This window comes from Pteropus medius, unplaced genomic scaffold, assembly GCF_902729225.1.
Source record: "Pteropus medius unplaced genomic scaffold, Ma_sr-lr_union100, whole genome shotgun sequence".
NCBI lineage: Eukaryota > Metazoa > Chordata > Mammalia > Chiroptera > Pteropodidae > Pteropus > Pteropus medius.
This window is the reverse complement of record NW_024349803.1, coordinates 10,253,015-10,266,733: the sequence shown is the minus strand read 5'-3', so window position 1 is coordinate 10,266,733 and position 13,719 is coordinate 10,253,015. Positions and strand designations below refer to the sequence as shown.

General features: G+C 38.4%; 1 protein-coding gene across 2 annotated transcripts in view; it reads right to left on the bottom strand.

Annotated features, from left to right (window-relative positions):
• The window catches only part of ARMC8 (armadillo repeat containing 8), a 90,432-nt gene extending 88,450 nt beyond the window's left edge, over nucleotides 1-1,982 (bottom strand). The window contains exon 1 of one of the 2 annotated variants that reach the window (XM_039837259.1): nucleotides 1,683-1,982. In XM_039837259.1, the coding sequence (XP_039693193.1) occupies nucleotides 1,683-1,727 (45 nt within the window). In that variant the 5' untranslated portion in view covers nucleotides 1,728-1,982. The remainder of the gene's footprint in view (nucleotides 1-1,682) is intronic. The other variant, XM_039837260.1, reaches the window with a different exon arrangement.
• Between the last annotated feature and the right edge of the window lie 11,737 nt (nucleotides 1,983-13,719).

The following is a 13,719-nucleotide window of genomic DNA, read 5'->3' as shown; positions in this document are numbered from 1 at the left end:
CAAGGCTCTTGGACTGAAGAAGAATAGACAGACCAGACTTTGGAACTGTGAAGTCTTTTTTAGAAAATAAGCCCCCAGTGAGACTAGGGCTGAAGCAAATCCCCACCATAAGTAGGGAATACACTTCAAGAAGTTTTTGAATAAAATTAAACAGGAAATATTATTTACTGAAGGAGTGAAATAAATCAAATTTTCAATTGTATGCACCATACAAGTTGACAATATACAAAAAGTAAAGAAGCTTCAGGTGAAATGAAAGATAAATGAGATATTAAAAAAGGATTGAGAACAGTCAAAATGCATACTCTCTTAAAAAACATAAGGGAAAAGTCATTGGCCTGCTCTTCCACAAAACATTCCTGGGTATTGCAGTCAGATGGAGAATGGGCTAATCTGATTCAATACTTAGGTGAACAGTATTTCCCCAGCTGCAGTTTGAAAATAAGAAAAAGGACTGCTAAAATAGATTAGGAGACAAATTTGTTGATAACCGCCCCAATTAAATTATCAAGGATGCAGCATGCCAAATGCTCTAACCCTGAATCATAAGCAAATATCCTAGGTGCTTCCAGATAGCTGAGTGTGTTTGTGGGAGAAGTCAATGAAGAGAAAAGAAACCAGTTGGAGTCGCAGACTCTAGGAACCTGATAAGTCATCTACAATCCAACCAATCTCTCAATATCACATAGACTTCTACGACAAGCCGAAAAGACGGCCAACCAGCGTTTGTTTGCCTGCTTGTCTCCAGCAGTAAGCAAATGGACCATCGGTAAATTGACCAGAGTTGAACGGATCTAATTTGTTGCAAAACCCTACGAAGTTATCGCCCAGTAACTTTCACCTCTGGTCCTAGTTCTCTCAAGAGCAACACAGTGAAAGTCATGTTTTGCTTTTGCCTTTTAAGCTTAAAACAAACAAACAAAACAAAACAAAACACCCTAGGTATTACTTCCTGGCATGTCAATACATTCCCTTCTTTCAATAATAGGAAAATTTGATCTTTTCTTTTTTTCAATGTCTGACTCCCCTTAAAAGAAAAAATGGAAGGCACAGGTTCCTTTAGACAGAGCTGCGACTTCCAGAGTAGAGAAAAGGGACTTAAATAACTACATACACTAGGAGACTCTGCAACTGATATGAAATCCTCGTTGCCAAGAACCAAGCTGCTCTAGCTCGTGCCCGGTGCTGGGACGCGATAGAAGCCACACAGACCTGGCCTGGCAGCTCGGAGGCCCTGGGGAACCAGGAGCCTCAGCTTCTTCTTGCCAAAGCCGCGGGGGGCAGAGTGGGCGCTAGTTCTCAGGCCAGCGGCAAGTCCGGCGCCTTACAGGACGCTCTGAGCCCTTGGCCCGGGAGAAGCGGTATCGCTAAGAGAAAAGCTCAGTGAAGCGCCTGGAAAAGCCAAAGCCGCGTCGCCAAGCCCGCTGTCCGTACGCCCAACCACCACGCCCGCTGGACGCCGTCCTGAGAACCGGCATCGGTGGGAGCTCCGGGAGCTGGAGACGTCTCTGGCTCGGCCGAGGTCCCGTCTATCACGCCCGCCCACCTTCTCTCACTCCCCGGCCCAAAGGTGAGCCGGAGGCGACCCCAAGGGGTTGTGCCTAGAAGACACGCCGCTTTGGGGGTGTATGCTACCAGCCGGGCCCGAGCTTCGTGGCGGGTGGCTGCTGCGGGTCACTCACCGAGAGGACGCTCATGCGGATTGGGGTCTCCAACAGGCACGCCATCTTGAGCCTTCCCACCCGGCTGCAGCCGGAGCCGGCGCGGCCGCCGGCACTTTCGACAGCGAACTGTTGGGCCAACGACAGGCACCTCTGCAGAAAGTCAGGTAGATCGAAGAGAAGGGGCAACGCTCTAGATTCCGCTGAAGTACAGCCAGCACCCGCAGAGAGGAGAGCACAGGGAAACCGCGCCAGGTGCCTGCTTACGAATCGTCTTCTCAGAAACAGCAGCTACTCTCGGCCTGGATTGGAGGTGGGAGCGGGCAGCAGTTTCCGCATGCGCAAAGAAGATCTGTCGGCCCCACCTGCCGCTCAAAGTGGGCGGAGCCTCAGGGGCGGGGGTCTAGCTCGGATGTTACAGGCTTCACAGACTGATTCGTAGCAGTTACGAGTTCGCGTATTCATATTCCAAAAAAACTAGTATGTGGGGCCACGTACATAACTCGAAGTTCACTTTCGCATTTATTATCTCACTTCTTCTCCGCGCTAAACTCCTAACATCATTATCTTCCTTTTACAGGCGGTGAGCCCGTGATCTCAGTACAAGGTCTTCTGCCACCGATAAGAGTGTCTCGCATTCCAACGCTGAAATGTGACCTGCTTTACCATTGACTGCCCTACCTATTTAGTCTGGTGTGTTAAGAATAGATACTCTAGAATCAGACGTCTTGTTTTAATGCTCGCTATTTCATTCACAGCTACATTACCTCCAGCAAGTTACTTAACCTCCTTGAAGTCAGTTTTCTGTAGAATATGGGTTATGAAAATGGAGAATGTAAAGGTCTTCCACGTAGAAAGCGTTGTATATGAATAAAGTAGAAAAAAGTGGGACAAATGTCTGAGTAATTCACACTAAAACGCTCTGATAACTGAAGCCAAATGAGAATATGCTTCTAATTATAGTATTTTCTGATCGATTAATTCAGGTCTCCCACTCCGTGTGTGCGTGCGTACGTGTGTGTGTGTGTGTGTGTGTGTGTGTGCGCGTGCGTGTGTGTACAAAACTACCCTGGACTTGGCTGGACAGGTTTCATCTTCGTGCTGCTGGCAACCAGCAAGTTTTCACAGAATGGTTGCAATGAACCTGTTATACTACTTGTTTTCCTTCCATTTCTATAGCCACTCCCCAATTCAAGCTGTTATTACCTCACCCTTGGACTAGACCAATAGCCTTCCAACTGATCTTGTAGCCTCTAGCCTCTCCTTTGCTCCCTACTACTTTCCTATCTTCCCCCTGTACTGGTTTCCATATTTATTGTAGCATTAATCATCCTTGCTTATGGGTCTGTGTGTCCCTAACAAACTTCTGAGTTTCTGGAAAGCAGGAATTTCATTTTAGATTTTCCTTCTGCTAAAACACTATTTCTCAAACTGCAGTAATCTGCATGCCACCCACACAATCTTTGCCAATCTGCACCCACATATTATTACTCGCTCAATATTTTCCTTTAAAGCCAGGGTCAAATCATTAAATAATTTTAGCCTCATCCTAAACTGTAATACTCTGTAAAGTCAAATTTATTGTGCTCCTTGTTTTTATTCTAGTACACATTAACATAATAACCACAAAAAAGTTTAACTGTCCATCCATGTATCACCTAAAATTATGTCATGTACTGCATACCACAACAGAGCAGAGAATAACACTTATGCAGAGGTATCAAATGAATTTTCATTTGACATTTGCATGATATGAAGTTGTTATAACTGTATTTTATCTATATTTCATCCATTAGCTTTAGCAATACATCCTCCTGGAAGCCCATCCCCCAAGTATAGGTCATGTGACCCCTTCCTCTTGTTTTCATGGATCACTCTATTCTTGCCACCATAACGTAGCATCTCCAACAATATATTGTAATTTTTTTGTAATCGTTTACCTGTTTGTCTTCCCATTATACCCTTCAGGGCAGACACTAGGAATTTTATTTTCCACATCTTTTATCTCACTGCCTAACATAGAATAGTCATTAGTAAATGTTGAGTGAATTTTTGGCTTAGTTTGGACAACCCCCAAAGGCAGATCCTGGGGTGATGCTTTAGATGCTGGTAGTTTATTTGAGAAGTGTTTCCAGGGAATTGATAGATTGAAGAGTGTGAAAAAGAATTGATGGATTGAAGAGTGTGAAAAAGAAAGAAGAAAAAGTCAATATAAGGGTTCGTTATTGAAGTCACTGCTTATTCCTAGAAGACCTCTGGGAAACGTACAGAATGCCCCTCTGGATATCCATGTTGAGGCTGGAGCATTTATTCACTACTTCCATCCTGTATTGGTTGAGGTTTTTCTGGGGGCTGTTAACTCTCTACCCTCCTGGATTGTAGTTGTGCATAAAATAGAGAGGTCTTCCTTAACCTAATGAAGATGAGCAGAATCTGTAGACTTGCTTTTGGGATGGGATACAGGCAGCATGAATCTGAGCTTACAGCAGAGCCATCATTACAGAAATCAGAGTGAGGAGGAGCTAGGAAATGTGACTCAAGGCATCTAACACCTCTGCTACCCAGAACTTCTTGTTTTATTTCCAAAAGAATGACATGACAGGAAGGAAGCATTGATTAGCAAAGCCCTAAGCTTAGGGATCAGGAATCTCATTTCTAGTTCAGAATTTGCGGCTACATAACCTTAGGTATGCTCTTTGAACCTAAGTGATGAATAGCAATTGAAGAGTAGTAAGAAATTTTGATTCAGCCTTTAGGTACCAGCAACAACAAAACAGTTAACTTTAGCCCTGTGGTGGGGAAAGGGAACTATCCACACTGATTCCCCTGTAAACAGGAATGAAATTTCTCCCCATTCTCCCTTGGCTCTTATCTCAAAGCAATATTAATTTCTGAAAAAATAATGACAACAAAGTGTGAGCTTAATTTTAAAAAGTAGAAATGCAGAACATTAAGTAGTCAGAAAGAAATCTGAAAAGTATTTAAAAATACCTAAGTGGAGCTGCCAGGATAGAGAAACAGCACCAAATTTTTGAAAGTAGAAACATACCTATGCAAAAGGAAGAAAACTTAAAGCATAGGAAGATGAATGTAAATCAAAAACTGAATAGCCTCAAAAGGAATTTTGAAGAACCTTTAAAAAGATTTGAAGACAGAGAAACTTATTTAAATAAAACAAAAAACTAGATTAAGATATTTACAGAAGAGATATGGTTCAGTCCAAAAGGTAGTAACTGCGGGGTACTTGTGCACACATTGTATAAGGGATCCAAAGTAGAATAAAGATGTGATCCCTCCTTCAAGCAGACGAGAATAATAAAAGTGAGACCCTGAGAGGTCCAGTAATTTGCTTAATGTTGCTCAGATGGTAAGAGGCTAAAGCAATTTGAGTACAGACTTCTCTGTTTCAAAGTCCTTTCCAGAGTTCTCACAGTCCTCTGGGACCCTAGCAGCAGTCCCCAATCTTTTGGGACCGGTGCTCCTATGAGAATCTAGTGTCTGATGATCTGAGGTGGAGTTGAGGCAGTGATGCTAGTGTTGGGGAGCCGCTGCAAATACAGATGGAGCTTTGCTAGCTTGCCTGCTGTTCACTTATGCCTCCCGGTTCCTAACAGGCCACAGACTGGTACTGGTCCACAGCCCAGGGGGTCGGGAAATCCTGCCCTACAGGACTCTCACACAAGGGACTACTGAGCACTCGCCTAAGCAAACAGCCAATTAGTAAAGTCTACAAGGACTTTGCAATGGGAAATTATGCATCCATAATTTATCAGGTGCTTGGAAGGTATAAAATATGTACATGTATAAAGCAGAAGTAGTAAGATTTTGAAAAGTCTTTTTTAACAGAAACTACAGTAAAAGAAAATGCTTTAAAAAAAATAACTCAATTACTGTTAAGGTAGAATTCCAAACTTCCAAATATAGACACAATGATGGAAACTGGAAACCACCACTTGATAACCATATGAGCTATAATTGTTTAGGCAAGAATCATCAGTGGATGCTAAAACTAACTGGTGAAAATATGATGAGAAACAGGGTTTTTATATGGTCTCAAAGTATGCTCCACAAGTTACCAATAATAGTGCAGGAACTTGGTAGATAACTACTTTATTCAAGTGACTATAATTAATATCACCAGTAATGGGATGAATAGACACCATGATATGCACGGAGAAGGACACAACATCACTTCTGTGGTATTCCTGCCACAAATGCATGAATGTAATCAAGAGGAAACATCAGACAAACCTCAACTGAAGGATATTCTACAAAATAACACGTCCTTCAAAATTGTCATGAAAGACAAAGAAAAACTGAGGAATTTCTCTAGATTAAAGGAGACTAAAGTGACATGAGCAATAAATGCAACTGTGATCTAGGATTGAATCCTGGACAAGGAAAAATGTTTTTTCTTTTTACTACAAAGGGCGTCATCAATGGAAAAACTGGTAAAATTTGAATAAAATATGTTGATGAGGTCTCATTGTTAATATTCTCATTATGATAATTATACTGTTGCTATAAAAATAATGTCCCTGTTCTTAAGAAGTACACAGTAAAGAGTTTAAGTGTAAAAATATTGAATTATAGATTAAGCAATCTTTTTTTTTAATAATGAAAAAGGAACTGATTTTGAGAATTAAAAAAAAAGAGTACTAAGGATCCTGAATATTTATTTATTAAAAAATATATGTATATACTAGGTCCCTACTATGTACCAAGCACTGTGCTCAGAAATGGTAATACAGTTATGAGCAAGATAAGCACCTTCCCCGTTCTCATAGAGCTTTCAGGCAAAAAGCGAAGACACAAGTAAACAAGTCATTAGAATGTTGGATGATAAGTGGAAGGGTATGAGGCTAAGGGAACACCTAGGAGGGAAACTTCAGCAGGAATAATGTCATAGGAAGTCCTTCAGGTGAAGATGGCACCCAAGGGTAAACAGGAGCAGACCAGGCAAAGCCCTGTGTGCTACTCCACACAGACCTTGGCTTATCCATAAATGTTAGTCTAATTGAACAATTAAGATACCGCTTCTCTGTGTTTAGATGTGGAAAGTGTTAAAGAGAAAATCGCAGGCCCAAAATGGTGTCACTTGTGCTAAAAGCCCATGATACCAAACCTAGATTTAATTCCTGATTTAACTGTAGTTTTAGATTCTCAGACATGTAATCTTTATCAACCTATGTGGAATTTTCTGGGCAAGCACTACTTAGGTAATCTTATTTGAGCCCTTTCCATTCCCCCATAGAAAGAAGAGGCAATCTGCCTATAAAAACACTTGCTTTTCATTCTCTTCCCCCCAACAGAAGATGTTCTAGTCTAAAAATAATTCGTTCTACCCTTTCGTTAATAGCTCTCTTGCCCTACCCTTCTTTCTATAAAAACCTTCCCTTTGTGCAACCTTACCAAGCAAACTTCTAGTTGCTAGGTGGAATGCTGCTTTTAGAATATACTTGTTTGAAGTTTGTGTTTTAACAAAACACTGGCAGAGCCTGAAAAATCAGTGCAAGGACAAGAGCTCCAATTATTTATAGAAAAAAAGACATCGTAAAATCAGCGGTTCTTCAGATGGCTATATAATCTTCTGTATTGCCTGCATAATAAAAAGACACCCTTCCCACTCCAAAGCAATGGTGACCACATTAGGCCAATATGTTTCAAAATGGAGATGCAAAGATAACAAGCTAGGTAAAGTAAATCTGATCTTTTTAACATTTACAATATAGGAATGGAATCTTGAAATCCTAAAACTTATAAATGAGAAATATTGTGTGTATGTGCGTGTGTGTGTTCTGATGAAATCAGAAAGTCCAATGAAATGTCTGACAAGTTTAAGATTCAGAGGCTAGAGACACCACACAGAAGAACTCTTATTCTTCTGTGATGTTTGCCTCTGTCCAGTTTAGTTTTACCACCACGGACAAGCTATCTCCTTAAATAGTTTTCCTGAATGTGCTGCCATCAGGTGGTGGTAGGTGCCACAATCACCTACTTCAATTTCAAGATGCAGATAGCAAGGATGAATGTTTTTCCTGATGTTTCTAACACTTTATAAACTGATTTGAAAGCTCATTGCCCAGAAATTTCCATTGCTCACTCTCTATTCGTGAAGGTTTCTGCTCAATATGTCACCTTATCTGTACAGTCTTCCAAAAACACCCTATATATTCATCCTTAAATACCCTGCTTCCACTACGGCATTTCTTATCCCCTTACTCTGCTCTATTTTTAATCATCCATCTTTCATTGTATTTATTCCTTTCTGTGTCCTTTGTTTTTATCCAACTCTTATTTGGCTGGATTTTACTGTCATTTTTTTCAAGAAGGGCCCATGTGTATTGTCTCCCTGGAGTTCGTTTGTTTGTTTATTTTTTATAGTTGAAAACATCTGCTTGTTGCCTTTTACTTTCCTTGGCTAGTGCAACATACAGAAAAACAGAAACCATCTAGGCATTTTAAGTAAAAAGATTACAAAATTGCTAGAAGGACTAAAAATGCAAACGAGGAGAAAGAGATCAGAAACAATAGGAAGTTCACCACCGCTGAAGAAGCTTGGGATGCTGAGCTGCCACCACCACTGTCAGAGCCAGAAGACAAGAGAAACTTTTTTCCTCCCTTATAACCTCTGACAAGAAAAAAAATTTCAGATGTTCTAAATTAAAATTACAGCTGCCTGAGAGTGAGATAAAGAGACAGAACAGTTGGCCAGTTAATAGCTGTGGACCAGCTCTGACAATTCCTGTAAACTCAGGAGCCACCGCTTCTTATTAACATGTGAATTTTCCAATCTGCTGCCCACAGCTAATCCACAGGAGTGGACATCTCTTCTCTTTCTCCCATCTCCTTTGTCTAAGCTAATGTAAATCCTATTAGAACGGCTTATATCTTTCTCTCCCCTACTCGATGTATAAAACTGCTTGCAAAACTCAGGACGATGGACACATTGTCTTTTCTACCTAGCCACGCTGCTGGTGGTTTAGAGCCCATGCCCCACCCCCTTTTTGGTTTTTACTAGCCCTAGCCTAATAAACCCTTTCTTTTAAAGACTTTCAGTCTTGGAATTTAATTTTTTGTTTGTTTGTTTAATGTTGCACAAAAGTGTTTCTTTCTCACTTGCAAAACCGAACCCAGACCTCAGGGGCAAAGGGTGTCTAAGATATGTAGTTCCTCTTAGCTTCTATCTCTGGCAATACACAGATGGGCAGAAAACTATATATGATATATATTTATATTTAGAATTTCAGCGTGTTTCTTTTAAAAAAAAGAAATTCTCTTACATAACTAGAGTAATAGTATTAAAATCAGGAAATTAACACTGATACAATACTATCTAATTTAAGAGCTTATTCAGATTTTGCCAGTTGTCCTAATAATGTCTTTTATAACACCACATTGCATTCAATTGTGAATCCTGTTTCTTTTAATTTTTAATAATTCTCAGTCTGTCCTTATCTTTCATGGCCTTCACATTTTTTTAAAAAAAACAAGCCAGTTATTTTCAAAATCTTTCTCAATTTTCGTTTGTCTCCTGTTTTTCAAAATTAGATTCAGGTTCTGTATTTTTGGCAGAAATACCATAGAAGTAGTGTATGTTATATCAGAAGGCACATAATGTGATTTGTCCATTCCTAGTGAGATTAACTTGGATCACTCTGTTAGAGTGGTGTCTGCCAGGTATCACTAGTGTAAAATCCTTATGTTTTTCTTTGTTATAATAAGTATCTTTTGGAAAGATACTTTGAGATTATATAAGTAGTCTCAAATAATAGATACATAGAGGCTGTGTAACTATCCTATTACTCTTCAGAAGTTTACTCAGTAGTTTTAGCATTCATGAAAGACTCTTGTTTGAAACAATTATAATGATGAAGATGATGATTAGTCTGGTGGTCAAATGGTGATTTCTAACTCCAGTCATCTTTCTGTGTGTATCAATCGACTGAAGGGAACTGAAGTTTTACCACCCTAAAGCTGCCTTTTGGAATATTAACTTTAAAGTGGTTATTATGAAACAAAAGACTCAGAAAGAACATTTGCCCCTCCTCCTTTTCTGGCTAAGAGATTGAGAAAGGCCTGCTTTGATAAGGAAAATTTTAGGATGTTTGCCTTAGCTTAATTTGAATTGAGTATGATAGATGGGAGAGGCCCAGGCTGGGGCCTGGTATCTAGATCACCCCTTGTGTCCCATTGAAGCAAGAATTTACCTGCCATATATGTTCTGCTTTTCATCAACTACCCGTAAGTTGCTTATTTCCTTTGAAATCTCAGATCCCTGCACTTCCTTTCCCCTTTGTTCAAAATGACATATTACCTAATTTTACCTCACTGTCCTTGGAATTTTAATGCTTATGTGAATTCCCCATGTGCGCATATTAAAATTTTATTTTCTCCTGTTAATCTGTCTCCATTAATTTGATTATTAGCCCAGCTATAAGAATTTAGAAAGTGGAGGGGGAAAGTATTATTTTTTTAGCCCCCACACGGCATTCTTGTATAATAAGAGCCCTCTCTTTTCCATATTATTCATTTACTTATATCAGTATGGAATGATAGAGTCCTACTTTATTCAGTGGGTTACCGTTTGTTACAACGATTATGCATTTTGGTGCTAAAATTGTTTCAAGTTTGACCAGCAGAAAAACCTTCAACCAGCATCCTTTTGACATCTCAGGTTCTTTGAATGCTTCTTTGGTTTCTGGCACAAGATGATCTAGGCTCATTTGGTACTTTCTCTGCCCTGGAACCAATCGTGTCAATAAGCAGACTTAATTTCTTTTAGAGAAGAATGGTGTTTACAAATCCAAGGTCTGGTTGTACTTAAAAAGTTTTATTTATTTATTTATTCATTCATTCATTCATTCATTCATTCATTCATTCATTTATGCGAGGCAACACTTGGTTGACCTCATAGATTGCAAGGACCTTGTCAGTTTACAATCCCTTATTTATTTATTTATTTATTTATTTATTTATTTTTTTATTTTTAAGCCTATAACTCTTGGTCTCCCTAGGTGGTCTACCATCCAAGTACTAATCAGGCTCGACCCTGTTTAGCTTCCAAGATCAGACGGAATTGGGCTTGTTCAGGGTAGCATGGCCGTAGACCTAAAAAGTTTTAAATAAGACTTTTGCTCAACCTCACCCCAGATTTTTTTTTAAAGCATATTTCCATAGTTAACATGGGATTTCTTTCTTCAACTTGATTATTGTTGGATGCCTCTATCTAGATTCTGTCTTTGCTCTACTAGAATCAAGGAATTTATTTCACATCAGATCTGACACCTGTTTATTTTCCCCATGGAAACATACACATAATTTGAGAGCACCTGCATGTCCAGTGAGCAGCCCTTCACCTTTGTAAAAAAGAGTTATCTTCATTGTTCATTCTATTCATTTTTCTCCAACAGCCTTCCTGTTCTCCTCATTCAGAATAGGAAGTAGGTGAGGCTTTCTATTTAGTTTGATTCTCTCTGGATTTGAGAAAGTCAGTGAGAATTCTCAAGTTTGTCAATTCACTGGTATGGTCTCTGAAAATGGGGAGTGGGTTGGGAAGAGTAGGAACTGAGCCAAGATACACTTCTTCATTCTTATTCATAATCTATTTCCTTCATTGACTATGAATTTTCTAATGTTATGGCATTGTTATTGTTTCCTATCCATCACAAAATTCAAAATGACTGATATATTAAAATTATGTTGTAAAATCTATATGGAAACCACAAGATTTCATTGCACACCTAACAAAATGGCAAAAAGTTAACAGACAGACAATTCCAAGTGCTGTTGAGCATATGGAATAATTGGAACATCTTTATATTATCTAGGAAAGTGTAAATTAGCACAACCACTTTGGAAACTGACACTATCTATTAAAGCTAAACATATACCTACTCTATAACCCAGAGATTCCATTCCTGGACATAATCCAATGGAAGTAAGTGCCATATCCACCAAAAGATTGTATGAGAATGTGCACAGTGGCTTTATTCATAATAGCTCCCAATTCAAAACAATTCAAATGTCCTTCAACAGGAAAACAGATAAACTATGGTATGTTCACACAAAAGAAACACAGCAATAAGAAACAGTATACTACAGCTATATCTATCTACAGTATAGATTAATGGATGAATCTCGCAGACACTAAGTTAAATGAAAGAAAGCAGACACAAAAGAGTACATAATATATATAGTCAGGCATATATAATGACATTTTGGTCAATGACAGATCTCATATGTGACTGTGGTTCCATAGGATTATAATAGAGCTGAAAAATTCCTATTGCCTAGTGACAATGTAGCTGTCATAACATTATAGCATAATGCATTACTCGCATGTTTGTGGTGATGCTGGTGTAAACAAACCTACTGCACTGCCAGTCATATAAAAGTATAGCACATAAAATTATGTACAGTACATAGTGCTGGATAATGATAATAAATGACTATATTACTGGTTTATGTATTTACTATGCTTTTTATCATCGTTTTGTACTCCTACTTAGAAAAGCTAGCTGTAAAGCAGTATGCCATGTTACTCTGGTGAAGCCTCATAGATCTTTACTAAGTCTCTTAATTGCATTATCTTCTTTCATGCTTGATTTAATCTCATGGTATTATTATTATTATTTTTTTATAAGTAACATGCTGTACAGGCTTGTTGCCTATAAGCAATAGACTAAACCATATAGCCTAGGTGTGTAGTGGGCTATAGCCTCTAGGTTTGTGTAAGAACACTCTGATGTTCACGCTAAGACAAAATTGCCTAACAACATATTTCTCAGAAATATCCTTGTGTTATGGTGCATGACCGTACTGACATTTATATGATGTTTAAAAATAAGCAAAGCTGATCTTTAGTGATAGAGGTTAGAACAGCGCTTTTCTTTTGGGGGAAGTGGCTTGGGAGGGAGCACAAGGGAATATTTTATATCTTGCTGGAAATTTTTATAGCTTGATATAGGCGATGGTTATATGGGTGATAACATATGTAAAAATGCATCAAAATGTGCACTTAAGATTTGATTTGTTCATGTTACTTTAAGTAAGTTAGCTCTCAATTAAAATTTTTTACACAGAGAGAAAAAAAGGATCCAGGAAAAGACAATTCCTGTAGATTAAAAATGAAACGGAAATAGTTAAATTTAGTAATGTTGTAAGAGCATTCTTATATATTTCACAAATATAATACAAAAGGAAAATAAAATATTAGAAGTATTGGAAATATTAGATTGCCATCTTTTTCTACCCTCTTGATCAATTTAAATATCATGAAAATTGTATCTTTTCTGTAAATTTGAAAGTGTTGCCCATAAATCGTTCTGGGTACAATGGTTTTTAATGGATTTATTTCCTGACAACATTTCCAGTGTCTTCCTATTGCCATGTTCTTCATACATCTTCTGCTTCATTTTGAATTAATTTTGGTGTCTTTGTTTCTAGAATAATTTTTATTTTATCTAGTTTTTAAAGATGAGTTAACTATTCCCTGCATTGTCTTGATTAGATTACTTTTCTTGATTAGATTTACCGGAGGGGTTTTACTTGTTTGCTTGGTTCTGTCTTGGCCGCTCATTCTTCAGTTGTCAGTTTGGTCCTTTTCTCTCTTGGACATTTTCGAGACCTTCATCTGCTTTCACTGAACTTGCTGTCTAGTTATGCAAACAACTATTTGCTAGGAAAGCAAGGAGTCACTGACTCTTAAAAAATTAATAATTTTAGAAACTCTTCTGGGGGATAATTTTAAAGTCTTCAATGAGTTTTTAAGTTCTATTTTAAAATTATTTTCATTTGGGGGCTCTTAAAAAAAAATTGTTTTTGTTTAATTTCTAATTCACTTTCAGGTAATTACCTTTTCCGTAATTAAAAATAAGCAAAACTGCTCTTTAGTGATAGAGGTTAGAACAGTGCTTTTCTTTTGGGGGAAGTACCTTTTCCGTAATTACCTGAAAGTGAATTAGAAATTCACTTTTCCGTGAGAGATTCGTCCTAGGGAATTAGCCAATCGTATCGGCTCACCCGTTTAACTTGGTTTAATTTTATCAAACTGAAC